Source organism: Phalangium opilio, unplaced genomic scaffold (assembly GCF_054372755.1).
Source record: "Phalangium opilio isolate 3A_F unplaced genomic scaffold, DU_Popi_V2 ptg000002l_1, whole genome shotgun sequence".
In the NCBI taxonomy this organism is placed as follows: domain Eukaryota; kingdom Metazoa; phylum Arthropoda; class Arachnida; order Opiliones; family Phalangiidae; genus Phalangium; species Phalangium opilio.
The window spans coordinates 6,251,952-6,270,025 of NW_028324144.1; the positions used below are offsets into that span (position 1 = coordinate 6,251,952).

At 36.1% G+C, this 18,074-nt stretch overlaps 1 protein-coding gene across 3 annotated transcripts in view; it reads right to left on the reverse strand.

Annotated features, from left to right (window-relative positions):
- LOC149718443 (cell adhesion molecule Dscam1-like) overlaps window positions 1–18,074 on the reverse strand; it is a 451,194-nt gene that overhangs the window by 253,915 nt on the left and 179,205 nt on the right. For all 3 annotated transcript variants that reach the window (XM_089845167.1, XM_089845151.1, XM_089845159.1), the window contains exons 7-8: window positions 14,380–14,480; window positions 4,312–4,615 (exon numbers count right to left, since the gene is read on the reverse strand). In XM_089845167.1, the coding sequence (XP_089701293.1) occupies window positions 4,312–4,615; window positions 14,380–14,480 (405 nt within the window). The remainder of the gene's footprint in view (window positions 1–4,311; window positions 4,616–14,379; window positions 14,481–18,074) is intronic.

An 18,074-nucleotide genomic window follows, 5' to 3' on the forward strand; every position in this document is an offset into this window, starting at 1 on the left:
AACGTCGTTTTGATGACTTCCGGGACTTTGACGCGCTCCCAAATTACGCTGTTCTCCATTCCTACTTCTAATATTAAATCTAGCCCTGATTTTCCATGCTCTTCTGAATAAAAAAAAGAAAAAAATTCTAGCCTGGATTTTTCCTTCAAAGTATTCGAAATTTAACGCAACTTTCCCTTTAATTTATGAGATGAATGATCAGATGGTCGTTATGGGAACGGCAACAACCGTCGGACACTAAACCTAAAATTGTTATCGTATAGTGTAATATGCATACGAAAATGGATAAGCACCGTCTATAAGCGGATCAAAGCGATCGAAGGCCGGCGGGCATGAAACTTAACGGGGATTAAGAAAGCTCCAAGGATCGTCGCGTCGCCTCAATGTTAAATCCTGTTTACTTTGCTAAGTGGATTTTAACCGGGGGTAAATATACTGTATACGCGATACAGGGATTTGCATCGAATAAGACGCGAATGATGATATTCTAAATTTATTATAAACTAATTATTTTAGAACTCTATACTAATGCAAATATTTTGGTGTTAAAATATTATACTGTCGCATTAATTTAAAAGGTTTTTAAAATAAACACAAATAATCCGATTCTTGATTCGTAGCAGATCAGATACTTTTGCTTTTTAACAGATACTGGTACAGAACAAGTTTTGGTGCCAATATCTGTTCAGGTCAGATGTCTGTCTAACATAACATTCGGATGACCCTATATCTGAGATACAATGATGTTCTACATATCTGTTCTATCTGAAGTAGCTTCGAACTATCTCATGAATATATTCTTGCTTTGTGTCTTTGTGGTCAAGGCATGCTAGGCTTTAAGATGTATATTTCTTAGGAAAAAAGCCTTTAGAGGGACTTTATTCAAAATTAATTACGAACCGCATTCGTTGTAGGCCAATATTACAATTTAAGCATATTTAATTACCGTATTTATAGACACCCTACTTTAACAGGAAAACCATTCCCTTTCAGAGTTGCACTCAAAAACAATGGTACTCTGTGACATTGTGCTGTGATTTCATCAAGGCAAATTTGCTAGTCTTGACTTCGCAAAAAATGAACATAGTCCCCTGTAGGTAGGAAGTTATAACCCAAACAGCAGACCAGATGTGAGTTAACAAGTTGATCAGATATTCACATATCGCTACCTCCATGCACAGATTGATAATCTACGATTAAGTTTATGTCTAACGGGGATCCTTAGACGACTCGTCTGCCCCCTATGCTACTGATAATCCGTCTCACCCGAATATGGTATTAAATTATATTAGACACTACCGCCGTGAAAGCCTTCCCTTGAGTGTAACTTAGGGAATAACTCCGTAATTTCAACCTAATTCATTAATATTAAGTATACTGGTTCGTACTAAGCCATTTTTAAGTTGAACACGCCACAGTCTTTTAAGGCACCCTTTTAGTAACCCTGACGGTCAAAGCCTATTCTCAACTTCTCTTTGCAGCTATAGTATATCCGAAACTAAATAAAGAGTTCAAATAAACTGTAGACGATTTTAAGCCAAAGGTATGGCAAGCATAAGTCATAAATGAATAAAAAGATAAACCCTTTGAGCACTATAATAAAACCAAAAAGCGATATCTAGTTTACTAGGGACTCGGGAGAAAGTATAAATTCGCCACATTTCTAGCTTTATCTCCAGTCCAATCGTAGGTCCGGAGTTAATCCCCGCCTCTAAATTACAACCAACATCTCATTGGTTCTTGAGAACTGCCGTCAGGGCGACGCGAATGACGAAAATTACGTATTTTCCGTCTGAGGAGAGGCAAAACAGCCCGGGGCCTCCTTTTACGTCCCCCCTTGTATTTTGAAAGGGGGACTGGGACTATGGCGCGCGAATACTTAGGCATGTTATACCTTCTCCCTAGTAAACTAGATATCGCTTCTTGATAATACTTGCTATATATATTTAAGTTCTTTTTTCCTGGAATTTCTCTATATTTTATATATTGGATTGTGGAAAGAAATTGATCTTTCAAGTTTCATATTTGAGGTTAGAAAAGCGAAAGGGTAAAAAAGAAGTACGTGATTGATGATGGGTGACCGCAAATTGCCAAGTGTTCCCCAAAATAAAAGGGATAGAGTAGACACCAGGGAGTTATATTGCTAGAAATTATTTTCCTTCTTTTTCCTCTATTATGACGTCAATTGAAACTGTCCCGAAAATTATTTTTCCTTTTCCGAGATTCTATGACGTAAAATAAATTTTTTATAAAAGAAATGTATTGGATTTTAAACGGAAGAACGTAATTGGCTAAAAATGCGCAAATAGTATCGAATGAAATTTAAGAAACAATTCTTTTTGACGCGTAAATAAACTTAAGGGTCCCATTTCTCTGAATTAACTTTGAAATTTTGTTTATCATCGACAATTGGACGTTTTTCTATCAATTTTCATAGCGTTCATCATTATGCATTATTAACAATGGACACTATTAATCTGATATACGCCATTCATTGAGGGATTACTAAAATTGCACTTTTAGTTAAAGTAACGAAGAAAATTAAAATAAAACCTCTTTAATATAATAAATGTATTATAATTTATCTATTTCGAAATAAAAATGATTTACTTTAATTTGCTTCCTTAAGCTATTCATTATATGAATGGTTTTCGAGGCAACTTTTGTATTTTGCGTTAAACAGCTTGTTTCTGTATTAATTGACTTCAATTGAAAAGTACTGGAATTGTTCGGATTTTAATCTTTCACTTTCAAAGGGCATTCCTAAATTTATAATTTCTTTACTCCGGAATGGATGCATGATTGAAAAATTCCAACATTATTTTTAATTTTCCTCACTAAGCAATTCATTCTTATGGTCTTCGAGCCAACCTCTGTATTTGGCGTTAAGCAGCTTGTTTGGGTATGAATTGACTTCAATTGAAACGTACTGGAATTGTTTGGTCTTAATTTTCACCTCCAATGGCCATTCCTACATAAATAATTTTTTAACTCCAAAATGGTTGCCCGATTTATAAATTCGTCGAATATTTTCAACTCAAATTTACGCTTCGTATATTACTTCTTATGGGCGAGATATATATCTTTTAACGTAACTGTGACCTTTGTGGTACGAAAATTAAAAATGTGGTTTCGTCAATTCGACCGTAAACGTGAATTATTCGAAAAACGATAAAATTTTCATTTAAACTTTTTAGTAAGTTACTGAGAGAAAAATGGCTTCAGAGAATAAAATTGAAGTTCCGAAACCCACTACTACTCTAAATGTATCAGATTTCACTAAGAAATAAAAGTTGAGTTTCCGGCGAAACTTCCGAGTATATAGAAACTAATAAATTGGACAGGGTATCGGATTAATATCGCCTTAAGTTAAAATTATCCCTTTATGTATGAGGTGATAGCTGCAGTCTTACAAAGGGTTTAAGAAAGGTTAAAAAAGTAGAATTGCTTCTGATAAGTCTGCCATAAATTAAAGGGTGTATTCTTAGGGTCAATCAGATAGGAAAGTGTCAAAAATATGGGGTCTACAACATTTAGCTCCCAAACATTGGTCCTTAAAACAAGGAAATTGTAACACAAGTGGAAAAAATAGTTTTACTTTACCAGTGTACGCACACTTCTACCGATTTAATAGTATAATTTTGCTAGACAAAGGATCAATAACGATCTTAGATTGAAGACTATTGCAGGCTAATATGTCTTATCTAAACGTATGACTATTTCCATCATTTAAGGGGCCAATCAATGTTTGGAAGCCCATATCTCCGAGTAAATAATGTAAAACCCATGCTTTGACCGTTTTCAACTCAGTTTGAACCAAAGAACTCACCTTCTAATTAAATGTCAGACTTATTGGAAACCCGTTAACACTGAAATATCCTTAAAACTCGAATAAAATTCACCGAAACATTTAAGTTGATTATTTACATGCAGATTTTCAAATTTTTCGATTTTGAAATAACAAAACTAGCTAGTGCTACTCAAATTTCGCCTTATAGGATATTTGAAACAGTCAAAACCTAACGGTAGTCGAAATTAGCCTAAAATAGTAACTCTGTAACACCAATTGTCATATACATATATAAGTATAAAGTTATTATATAGTGGCTCCATTCTTCTTGTAACCCACATTTTATAATTCAGGCAAGCTAGGCAAGGATGTTTTTCAGTTGAAAGCCACTTCCCTTTTCTACCCTAGGTAATTTCTCCCTCACGTCTCTATCCCCCTGGCTCTCATAAGGAAACTAGTCTAACCTCTGAACCTGACGGATTCTCTTAATGAGAGAAAATTCTGGTAAATTAGAAACTCACCGCGTTCCCAAGTAATGGAAGAGACGGAACCTCCGGCGGGGCATCGTACTTTCAACTTCCCTCCTGCCAATAAGGTGACATTGGGCATATACCTGACAGCCGGAGGCCCAGTCACGGTAATCCGTCCTTCGTGGGAGACGCGTCCCACTTCGTTAGAGGCGGCGCACTCGTAATATCCCCCGTCTTCGGACCTGAGCGAAGTTATATTGACGTAACTGACGACTCGACTGTCTCGAGTCACGTAATCACCGACACGATAGCGAAGAAGATCCGGTAATGGAAGACCGTCCAACCTCCAAGTAACCTGTAGAGAGAGAAAGAGAAAAGTCAAGGAGAATATAGTTAACAGGAGATGCAATGTATACCTAACAAAATTAGAGGGTATTCGAAATGGTTCTGTACTAAAGCCACTTTACAACAAAGAGAGTTGGACGTAAACCCTGGCTGCAAGAGCTATTTGTTACAGAGCATGCGCATTAAGTTTGAGAAAACCTTTGCAAAAATATTCTGTAAAGTTTGTGTAAACACTATATTTGAGACATTTATCATAAAGCTCTTAATAGACCAATGATTTTAGTTTGGCGATTAGCTAACTATATAGAGTTCACTTTGGAGTTAAACCGCACAAAAAGAAACTGGTCCAGGAAGGAGGAAAATAGTTGAGAGCCTAGACAATGTAAACGAAAGGTGCTTGCCTCGCAACTTTGTGTCATATAAGAAAGAGGTGATATGTTGTAGTTTCAAGTGCTTTTAAGGAAAATGGTTTCGTGATTTCGAAGTTCAATCATGGGACCTTTTTAAATTTTTCCTTGAAATTATTATTAATAATAAATGAATATATCTTAGCTGATTTGCTCGGGAAACACGCTTTTGTACCCATTTGTTCGAAGAAAGTTCAGGTTAAAAATTAAAACTTATTTTCTCATTAAACCCTTAAATTTCTAAAAAAAATAATAAAATTTCATATTAGAATATTTGTGAATTCTACGGATTGTGTATAAATGCGGGTTTTTCTTGGACAGCGTAGAATAAGCTTTCTACTCCAAGTTATAATTACTCTATGACAAAAATAAAACGGTCGGTCGAGTATAAGAATATAACGACTCGAAAGCTATTAACGATGACGAAATTTAATACGACTGAAGAATCTAATGTATCGTGACTGTATAAAGAGGCCTTCCAGTACAGGACGTACAGTACCTTACGAATACTGCAAAGGGTATAGTCGTTATCTCGGCGCTCGAGTTTTAATGGAATTTACAGAATGCCTATAAACGGTAATATCGTCCTCTCCTGAGGAAACTAAGACCATACCTTAATACCCTTTGCCAACGAACAGATGCTACCTGCCTAGTCCGGGTGCAAGACACTCTCGGAGCACCTCTTCTAAAGGGGTTTGTACTTTGTACATAAAAAAATCGGAGATCAGAGGTAGTCACTCATGGTCATGGTGGCTACTTAAACAATGGTTTTTGTTAATTAAAATTAAGATGTCCCTAAGCTACTCCGGTGTTTTAAGGGGATGGAAAACTGGAAAGTGCCTTCTGCGTGATATTTTATTCAATTCAAATTCAGTAAAACGATGCTTAAATGGTATTTATTCACAAAACTAAAATGTTATCGGTTTAGAATAGAACGTCCTCTGTAGGCTTAAATTCTAGGTGTTCACGGTCCCCACCTTGAAGAATTCAACTAAACTACTTCAAAAACCTTCACCAAGTGATAGCTGGAATAAATAGATTTCTTCAAGTTTCTTTAGTCTTTAACAGACCATTTTCTTGGCCTTTCTGCTTGAACTAAAGAGATGTAGAAACAAGCAGCATGATGCCATTCATAATTTTTTGGAACATAAGAAAATGCAAGACATCAACGCATCTAGCGCCTTATGCGTGCAGCAACAGATTTATCCAAAACATCCTATACCTTTGAATAACCATTGAGACGCGAGGAAGGAGGAGCTGAAGGTTTATCAAAGTTTTTACGCCCTTCCCATTACCTTCAATCAGATATTAGTATGGGGTCTATGGGCGCTTAAAGATTCCAAGTAAAGAAATCCATGTTGAGTTTCTGATATAAAATCTTTCCTATTGATCTACTTCTGGTGAAAAGCTTTCCTTACATCAGTTACTATTTTTCGTTTGGCAATTAAGGTTTCCGAAATCTCTCACCTGAGAGCGCTGTTAGCTGGACTCAAGGAATTTGAAATGTTCATTTACGCGCCTGTTTCGGTCCAGCTATCAATGCCATCTCACGGTAAAGTAGAGAAAAGTCTCGTTTCTTAAAAGTCGCCCCCTTTGAAACTACCGCGCACAGGCCTTGATTAACGTAGGCAGCGTTTAAAACAACGAAAGCGAAAACTTTTTCTAACACACCTAACTTCTGAAACATTGGGTGAAAAATACCATTATCATTTATCGTTGACAAATATAGTTATGGTAAATTTACAGTTTAAATAGTATTTGGTAAAGTATTATCGATTGACGAAAGGTAATGCTATTAACTACCAAACCACATCTTTTATCACACTGCAGTTTTAAGGAAAGTGTTGTAGTGAAACACTACAACAAACTTGACTGTCATTCGCTCCCGGACTAAAATTGGCTTGCGGTGTTTATCAAGCATAATAGGATCAAATGTCACAGGGGCGTCTTTCCTTCAAATATACTCAGCCTAGACGTAGATAGGATATTACCCAATAACGTATGCGGCAGGAGCTAGATTCTTGGATCCCTACTGGTATTTAATTACATTAAAGTACCTTAATTGAAAGTACTGTTGGAATCTGATATAATTTCGTGGATAAAAGGGAATTTTTAGACGAATCTGCTAGATGTCGTTACTGGAAAAGGTAAGTATTATTTTTGCTTAACCTGAAAAGCGGATAATTGAGTTTCAACTTCGAAAAGGTTGAGAAAAATCTATATTCCCTCATTCACTTTTAAAATGTTTCGCAGCCAGAATTTCCGTTAAAAGCCAAGATCCGATAGTCTCGGGTGACTATATGTACAAGGTGTTCTATTAAAAATCCTCCACATCAAATCAATTATATATTAGCCAAGTTCTAACCGATAGAAATACATCCCTGAATATCTGATATTAATAATAGGAGTTATTAGCATGTATCGATTAATTTCGATTACAAATTTTTAATATAGTTAGACCTATATATAACTGATTAATGTGTAAATTAAGCGTAAGAAGTCAGTTTTGTTAAATTGAAAATATTTTGAAAAGATAAAACGAAATAGGTCATTTGTCTGTGTGATTACTGTGTCGCCTGGCCTTTACTTCTAAAATCGTGACTTCATAACCGTGTAGTTTTTTGGGGATATCGCCATCTATAGGGGTCAAAAAGCGTTTTATATTCAAATTGGAAATAGGTATTTTTGTGTCGAAAATATGATGATTGATTGAATAGCCATGAAATTGCTTTGAACGAGAAGGTAATGTTTAAAGGCCAATCGAGTTCTCAATGGATCTCTTAATAACGCTTGAAAAATTATTTAAAATTTTCACTAACAGTTAAGTAAACAAATACTAAAGGCCTCCAAAAAACCGCGTGGGCATTAAGTCCAATGGCAGTTTCCGTCGATTCAATTCAGTTCTCACTGTAACGTAATGACCCTACCAAAATAGAGCTGAATATCACAGCTATAACCAATGGCAAAAGCCTAACAACTTCACGTTTATCCAATTGATACACCCGGTGACAAAACAAGTCGTCCCGGGTCCGTACTTCACCAACGTGAACGTAATATTTTAGACAAGTATGAGTGGGCCTTCACAGCACATCCGTGAACGATGAATGCGCGTATGCATGAATTTGTGAAGACTTTTTTGAAAACACCCTGTTTGTCGCTGTATGGTTTTAAGTTTACCTTAAAATGAAAGAAAATTCCTTAATTTTGCACTTCGTAATTTTCTGCAAAATTCTCAAGCGAAAAGGTAAAGTTACGCTAAACTCTTTGAAGTAGGCAGTATCGCAAATTGGAAAATATGAGATAGCTTTAGTCAAAACTTGTATATCTTATTACTATCTTACATTTATGGTTATAAGCCTGTAACGCAGTTCAGATTATTACAGTCTCGTCGTTTTTAATATTAACAAGTGGCAATCTCTAAAATTTCGGTCAAATATTTCCCCAAAAAGAATTAAAACGGAAACTGGCGTTTAATTTTAATCGGTTCATTAGATTAAAAGCTTGTTGATTCTTGTTAAAGATAATTATTATTTCCCTAATTTTCCGAGATAATCATGAAATTCCTTAATTTTCCGAGATAATCATGAAATTCCTTAATTTTCCGAGATAATCATGAATATTCCCGATGTTTCAAGACAATCATGAATTTTTCTAAATTTTCAAGATAATTATGAATTTTCCAGCTTTTTCAAGATAATCATGAATTTTTTATCAAGGTAACTGAATTTCACAAATTTTTTTCAAGATAACTCTGAATTTCACAAATGTTTTTCAAGATAACTCTGAATTTCACAAATGTTTTTCAAGATAACTCTGAATTTCACAAATGTTTTTCAAGATAACTCTGAATTTCACAAATGTTTTTCAAGATAACTCTGAATTTCACAAATGTTTTTCAAGATAACTATGAATTTCCCTGGTTTTGCAAGATATTTATGAGTTTCCTAGTTATACTGTGTACATAAACCCCTATGATCAGATTTTACCTAAATAAGACCCAAGATTACCATGCAAATTCAAATCCCACGACGAATAGGTTTCTCGATCGGACATCTAAATAGATCCCTTTAATCCCGTTGACGCTTTAAAGCCGTAATTCGGATTAAACTTACATAAGATTTATCCCTTAGCCTAATGTATGGTTCTCGTGCCAAGCCATGGCCGTCGGTAATCATTGGAGTAGTATACAGCCAATTATCTTCGACGTACCTAAACACTGGCGGACATTACCAGACGTCCATAAACTACTCAAAAGTTAGTAAACTTTGGTAATGCGCTGTATGGCATAAGCATATCTTGCATAGTAATACCATAAGCTTATAAGATATGTTCCATAAGTATGACACTTCCTATACTTGGTAACGGTAGAGACTTACTGAGAGCTAGTTCGAGAACGGCAAGCGAGAATTAAGTACACTTGGTTTTACAGTCCATCTTCCTATGTAATCTGTAACAGCGCTTTGACAGAGTCTCACCAGACGTCGTTTTAGGAGAATCTATGACTTTAAACCTACATCACTTGACTCACTTCATGGCTATCTCTCAGTAACCAGTAACAAACTTATGGAAGCTATCTTATGAACTAATGGTTTTAGTTTAAACAATTTCTACGATCAAAATGATAGGTTTAAATAGGCTATGTTAAACAAGGCCACTAGACTAGACTTCTAGGGTCAGTGATTTCTTGTGAGCTAGTTTTATCAAAAGCGCAGGTTCTGATCTGAATTACGTATTTTCATTATAAATTAAGAGAATTCAATAAATTGGGGAGTTTAACGGACGAGTTTGGTTAAATTTGCCTAATGATGTAAAACAAAGGCAATTTGAAGCGGTATTTGCATGCTTTGAACTTTGGAAAATTAAGTTGAATAAACTAATTTATTGATATAGCTTCCAGGGTCTGGGTTTACACGGCTTGTTTTTTGTTATGATGTGGTTGTGTCAACCAGATCTGATCAATGATTTGGAAACTTCTTGGAATAAGACAGAGTTTTCAATAGGTGTTGGTGACCAGTGTCTTTTGGAACAACTGGATAGATAAATTAAGGGATGTCAAAGTGACTTCTAAACCGCGTCTTATCTAATTATTTTTAATGAATTGTAATGCATTTTTTATTTCATTTTTGTAGTTTCAAAATCATACTAAAAACTAAAGCCAATTTTCTCCTCGAAATTAGGCTTTTATAACAACAAGAAATAAAGATTGAAGGGAATGCGAATTTACTATTTCGCATCATATTTTACCACGAAAGTGGTATTATGTTACAGTTTCAAGTCTCTACTTTCAAAATATCAAGTTTTTAATAAAATTGAACCAAAGTTTCTATTTTTAAAGTTCATTGAAAAATCACGAAAAGTCGAAAACTCAGTTTCGATATATATATAATTTTGTCTTGTCGAGCTTGTTCGTCCGTTTGATGACATCACTATGACGTAAGGAAAAAACCCACGGGAATCCTATACACGTCTGGAGCTTCTCGCCATTCTAAACTCTGGGTCTGATAGCAGTGAGTACAAAAATAGAGGAGAGCCGGAGAGACCAAATTCTCCGTCAGCCCCCCTTTCAAAAACGTTACCAGTGCCACTGGCTCTCTAGGAGCGTGGCGCACATGCGCAATCGGCGCAAGCGAGAGAGAAAAAAATCATAGAAGTTTGTTTACGTTATTACGGCCGAGGCTTAAGTTTTTCGGCGATACTCCGATACTCGTGCCGCGTGCGTGCTAATTCCCCCTCTCTCTTTCTCTCTAACCGTATTTTCGGGTATACCCTTTTTGAATTTCCCTCTCAAAGGATCACGTGTGCGCGAGGTAGGTGCGCGTGAGAACCATGGTGCCCGGCCGTTATAAAGTACCTTCCCCCTTCTAACTTTGACTCTCCTTTGGATTTGTGCTCCCTGCTGATAGCAGAGAGAGTGGTACCATCTCACGTGAAAAATATATCTGTGACGTCAGCCTACGGGATGTTTTAGCCTTTCATTAAAAGTGGATTTCAAATAATTTCATATGAAGCATTTTCAAATGCAAATTGCCAAATAACCAGTAGAAATGGAAGAATTGAAAGCTTGATATTTTTGAATTCACAGAAATAAATTCTATCTTTTGTTATATAAATCAGAGGATTTTCAAACGAAACTTCTCATTCCCTTTAATATTACCTAGGTTAGGTTTGAAAGAGAGATTTTTAAAACCATTTGTTTGAGAACTTCTGACTACCTCAATAATTAATCAATGCGAAATTTGTTATTATAACCCTTTTCCCTTAACTTCCTGCTTCTATTCTTATTCTCAAATTAGAACTTAATTACAGCGACTGCAGTGTTCATAAATTCGAAAAATTCCGAACTAATTAATAACGGAGACAAACTAATAAAGGGTGACGCGAAATTAGACCAAATATTAGTTCCAACTCGAGCCAAAGACGAAAGTTGATAAGTAAAACATTAATTAAGAGAGTCCGAAGAGTCCGGAGTGAGCTAGTTTTCCCTTGCTATCGATTAATATCAGGTAGGCAGAGCTTCTTCGTTTAACGAGGAAAATCCCAAGCTCCGCGCACACATCTAGGAAGAAAAAGAACTCGACGAGAAGGGACAAGGATATTTTTAATCACGAGGGAAGCCGGGCTACGGACTAAGTCAACAGGCCCGGAGGGGAGAGACAAAAAAGAAAGATGACGATGGATGGAATAAGAAAATTGAGGAGAAAATGAAGAGGAAAAAGAAGATGTCTAGCGAGTTGAAGTTCATCAGATGAAGCAACAATGATAGCCCGTAGGAGCACTACGTGTGAAGAAATGCACAACGGATGGAGCCAAGTTCCTTTTTAATCCCAACTTTCTCTGTCAGCCAATTAGGGGACTTAAAATTGTGAAGGTTACTACACACGGGCGCGTTTGACGCTTTGCGAATCGAATGAGTTTGAAAAATCGCGTCAAAGCTTGCGTTACGCCCATAGCGACATCTGGCAACGCTAGACACGCCGGAAAACGCATACCCTACCGTCCCTACGCAACACTTCAAAACACTCCAATGTGTAGTAAGCTTTACGTTCGAAAAATAATGTATTTATGTGCCAGAGTTTAAACGCATGCAAGTACAATGCGTTCATCATTTCAAGCTTCGATCAATTGCATTCCTAAATGATATTATATATAAATTCGTGGAAGATGACTATGCATAATTTCGAAGAGTCAGAATTACTATGCGTTTCTGAACTTTTTTCAAAATGTCGAGAAGTCAAGGTAGTATTTCATGGCCTTCAATCAGTTGTAATGCAAAATTAATCTAACTGTTGATAAATCTTTATTTAAGGCTATTTCGTTGGAACTGGAACTTGTCTCGGTTGCAAGTAAAGCGGAGATCACAGTAAACAGTACGGCTAATTCCACCATGAGACGCCCTTCCATGAGCAATACACTAAACTCGACCCAATTATAAAAGATGCAAGGCCGTGCTTACCATGGTTATGATACTGAAATTCTGGTTCTGAATAAATTTTCTGATTCTGATTGTAGCTAAAAGAACAATTCCCAAGGCGCTTTTATCCCGGAAGTTAAAAGCTAAAGAGCTAACAAAGTTTAAAAAAAATGTTACTTTATGTGAATATCTGAACGCAATTCGAATCAGAGCCGATTTTCTTTTAAAACTGATCTTTTGATAAAAAACGCCTTTGGGAATTACAGGGCTGATGGGATTTGAACTGCTTGTAGTGTGTTGTTTACCATCCAAAATGTTATTTTTTTTCTTCAGAAATTCACAAAATTTACTTTTTAAGTTGTTTACTGTCGGTCTCCCATCTTCAATATCTAAAGGCAATTAATATTTAAGAGGTTGTTCATCCTGTCTAGATTGAGTCCCCCTCTCTCTCAGTGATGAGCTTCTATCATAAGATGAGAATTTACGGCGGGTATATGATCAAAATTGATACATCCCATCAATCCGCAGTCTCTATTTTCGCCATAATTCAAAACGTTAACCACTGGTGGTGCGTTTTTCTTTGCTAAATTTTTTCTTCCCCCTAAAGTTGTTGGATTTATCGATTGCTGGGAAGGGTCCTTCCGCGAGTAAATTTCACCGTACATAATATATTTTTCATATCCATTTCTCCTTAGCTGAGAAAGGAATCTTTCTTATAACCAAACCGTTGTTTCCTTAAGCCAAAGTTGGGTTTAGGTTTGAGAAGGAAAACAAACTAATTATCACAAAGGACAGGTTCCATGTTATGAAGCATAAAAAATGTACTTTGGTACTAAATCGAATTCTGTCAAACTCTGATTGAACCGAGCATGTTTTAAGTTTCGTATTTGTACGCTTAACGTATTTTAGAAATTCTCGTTGTTATGGAGTATGAGATAGTGCTTTGTTTGTTTGTACGTTGGTTCTTTATGCACGGTCACATTTTGAAACTGAATTTGACCAAACATTAGGTTGATATCAATAAGACTAGAGGAAGGTTTTAGAAGTGGTTTGGTTAAGTTATTCAAGGTTGAGTCCGAGGATCCATAGCCTGTTAAGATTAAGAAAGATCTATTCTATATTGGGGTTTTTTAAAATTTATGAATATCCATAATTAAGCACCTTTTTATTGAAAATTAAGGTTATAAAAAACTCAGTTTCTATTCTTGACACGAATTTTAAAATCCTGATATTGTCAGTAATTTTGAAAGTACTGTGGCAACCCTGAAATGAGTTTTGGCAAAACTTCATATATAAAAACCAAAGTGGACTTCGATCATTGTTCCTAGAATTTGGCTCTAGATGCCATGTAAAAAAAAGGAACGAAAGACCCTTCTCTAAACCTCTACACGAACCACACAATCATAGAAGAGGTTTTTGAAGGTCAAATTTTTACAGAAAATAGTACTCTATGGTGAAAATCCAAACGTTAATTCTTGGTGAGCCTATTCTATCTTTATTGGGCCTATTCACGCAAGTTCCCTGTGCAACGTTTGTGAAGACAATCATCTGCAGAGGGGATCGACACCTTTCATATGGTCAGGGAGTTTCTCATATTACATAGCGCGAGGATGTGTCAAAGAAGTATACTTTTTGCTATTATGTACGAGCTTTTGTTTTAGTTTAAATATGAAGCCATTTTGGGTGTCTCTATTTGTCTTCTTCAAACCGGGGTTAAATTACAGTTTCGGGTATAATTTCAAAGGCCTCCTTAAAATCTCTGTCCTCGCTATTACTTTGTCAATGGATAAACCGATAGAACAGGAGACGAGACTAGCGAAGAAAAAAAATGCTAGTGTTTACTCTACGGAGATGAAATATGTCGGGTGCTCGGTAAATGCAGCGATGCGGCAAGAAGAGTTAAGAAAGAGGTCCTGGACGCTAAGGCTAAGGAGAATCATCCCTTTTCGTATTTACCTGAGGCAGAGGGCTTCCGGTAGCGGAACACTTGAGAGAGACTGGACCTCCGGGATGCAGCGTTTGCTCTTCAAAGACGCTGTCCAGAACAGGCGATGCGTCTACAGAATAGAAAAGACAGAAATTTTAGAAGGAAACGTATGAGACATATATTAAGGAGAAGCCTCACAATATTCTCGTTTAACAGTTAGAATATACAGCGTATAACACTTATTTTGTATTAGAATCGCAACACTGCGCCGACGAAATAAATCGCTATGACATACAGCAGACCTGTGAAATTCGACCTGAACTTTAAAATAAGCGCTTGATATCATCAGTATTTATCAATTATCTTCACAGAGAGTAATTAAAGATAAATAACAGTATGGGGACAAAGCTAATAAGCTTAAATCCGTTCTTAGTGGCCCAATTATATTGGGGTGCTATACTTCCAATGTCATCGATTTGACCCTTAGCATCGTTTCCTTTGCGTTTGACGGTAAAGATTGGTAAGGGAATTAGGCATTGATATGCCCACTATCAACGATGGAAGACATGGTTTTAACACTTTTCCCTCATAGTTCCATCGAAATGGTACATTTACAGTTTGAATAACGGCATTTTTGGTGTAAGCAATGAGGATTTCGATTTGAGTTATGGTAAGCCAATATAGGCAGTCCTTCAGTTTAACTACTTCGCGAGTCCGCATGAACGAATTATTCCTCGATTCTAAAATAGCCTTGTGTTATGCAAGACTACATAATATTTGATTTTTTAAAGCCAAAACATTGATTACGTTTATAAACTGTTCGAGTCATAATTTTCTAAATGAATTCCAACACCTGTATCCGACTATGAATTTGTCTATAGTTTGAACGAAAAGTCGAAAACGTTGCAACTCGTCCTTTAAAACGCTATGGAATAAATTCTAGAAACTTATTGAACATCACTTTAATATATATTCCTTAAAATAGTATGGAAGAGATCAAACTGTCATGTATTCCGTCCGCTATATTGCCGACTGGAGAAACAGGTATATTAAACTGCAGTCCAATGAAACTGGGAGGGTATTGCATTAAAATGAAACAAAGAACTTTCGTATTTTACCAATAGCGATTGAAAGTAAAAATTCTTGGTTGAAAAACAAAAGAGCATCGTAAATCTTTGATATGTCTACCATCTTCGTGTCGGCTCTCTTCAAGACAGGGTTACATGTCTTCGCACTCATTTTGAAGCTATCAAAATGCCCTTCTAACGAATTGCGTTCCTTAAGTGGCCAAAATGTATTAGTAACGTCAATTTACTCTTAACTTTGAATTATCTACATTAAGTAAATCTATATCTATATAAATCTAAGTCCTGACTGACTAACTGACAGACTGACTGATAATCAACGCGTAGCCCAAACCGCCTGTCCTAGAAGGCAGAAACTTTGCAGGATCGTTACTCATACGTAGTAGGCGCGCACTAAGAAAGATTTTTCCAATCTGCCGCCATCTTAAAAAATGGCACCCAGAAATATAAATAATCTTCTCTATGCAACTAATATTAAGTACACTGGTTTCCTTTAACCTATAGACGGGCTGAATGGTCTTTTGGGTTCGATTTGTCGCCATCTTTTTAAATGGCGGCCAAAAACTTGAAAAAAACCCTCTTTATGGAATTATGTCCGCATAAAAAGTAATAAAAAATGTCCCGACGGGCTGACGGACAACGCCGAGTGCCTTCGCTCCTAGGGTGCTACAAAAATTTTAGTCATCAGTAAAATCTACCCATTCTTTATACCATTTTGATGGAAGTTCTTATTACACGCGAGTGACGCCGCGAGTTACAGCTAGTAGGTGATAATTGTTAACTACCGGTTTCTCATTTGTAATTGTACATTTCATAGTTCTACAATTTACCATATCGATTTCTTCAGTCTACAATACTGCGATTTCCAGAACAAAATAAGTGTTGGTCTAACCTCTCCCACACTGTATAATGTATCTTTATAATATCTCTAGAGGTAAATCTAATACGACGTCTTCTATGAGCCATTTCCTTGGGGCGATATATTAAAGTGAGGCTTATATACGTAGGCGGTCGATGGTTTCAACACCGCGATTCAATAAAGCTTTCATTCTTGGCCAGCCGTTTGCCCTGTTTGCCTTCTGGTAATATATTCAGCGAGCGACCTTTCCCGCTGACATATTTCCCTCCCCATAGCCTTACTCCATATACCATTATATTAATACCGCTTGGTTTCCAATGAGAAAATATTAGGTCAATTATTCGGGTATATAAATTCGTATACATAGCTAAGCCTATATTGGAATTGAATTTTAATATGCAAAGTTAGGGTAATATTGTTAATATTAACCAGATACCAATTATCAGATAAGTTTCCTAATTCTAATATTTTAATTTATGCGTAATTTCATCAAGTACTAATTCAATATAATATTTTTATTAGGTTAAAATGTCTAGAGACGTTAGAAATATATATTTTACTAAAGCTACGTTCACACTTCCCTGTAAAACAGTTGTGCACCGGTTGGTCGAAACTGACTCACATCCTTACCGGTTCAAAGCATTTCAACAAGACTATGTTCATACTTTAAGACACTTTTGTTAGAACTGCCTGTTCTGCTTCGACCTTTTCTGTCTTGGTCTTATTCAAAAAATGGCTTTGGGAATATATTTTTTCATAACTTAGGAGTCACTTTCGCTATTGAAAACTCTACCTAAACAGGAAGGCCTCGGTTCGAGAGCATAGATTAGAGAGTTATTATAATGGCGTTTAATGAAAATTTTCAAGAGAAAACTGTTGAAGTCATCAATGACCCACACCCGGTGCTACTGCACCTCATATTTTCAATAAATGGTAAACGCAGCAAAACCCCAATAGCAGTTTAAAAATGCTGAAATGACTTCAGAAACTAGTCTCCACAGTTCAAACTCACTTAAAGCTGATTCGCAAAACCAACTTCCAAGAAACACATCTCGATTATCAGAACTGTTCACACTTGACTTTGGTATTGTTTGAATCCCTTAATATAACCCGATATATCGTGACAACATTTTCTGAAATTATCTGAACGTTTGTAAGGTATTTATGGGCTTTGGCTAGAAGAACAGATTAAAATATTAGCTGAATTGGAGCCAATTACAAAATCCTATTCTCTCAATGGTATGCTTGCGATAGGGCTCTCTGCCAATGCAGGTGAAAATAGCCATAAGATAAGTCTCATTCAAGGTGAACCGTGAAAATGACTTTAAATCTAGAAAGTTGCTTCAAATCCGCTTGAAATTCATTCGCGAAGCAACATCAAAATAGAATATCATGTAGTTTGGTTCACACCAAAGCGCATTGAATCACTTCGAACCGGTTTCCCATGTAAGTGTGAAAACGGTTCTAAAGAGCTTACAAACGAATGATTCAATAAATCGAATATTTTAAGATATTGGTCGAGAAAACATACGTCCAAGGCATAAAATAAAATAAAAAACCATCTATCAATGTTACGGAAAACAAATGTGAAACTAAAACTTTGACCAAGAAATTTTGTTAAATATTAAAGAAAGAAGAATTCTTAACGGAAAGATTTCCCTGGAGATTTCCAGACATCAACTGAAAACAGCGTACGTTGTATAGATTATTTTTTCATCGAATAGGGACGTTGCAAAATCCTTTTGAGAAGGATAAAAAAACACTCTTATTCGAACTCTGG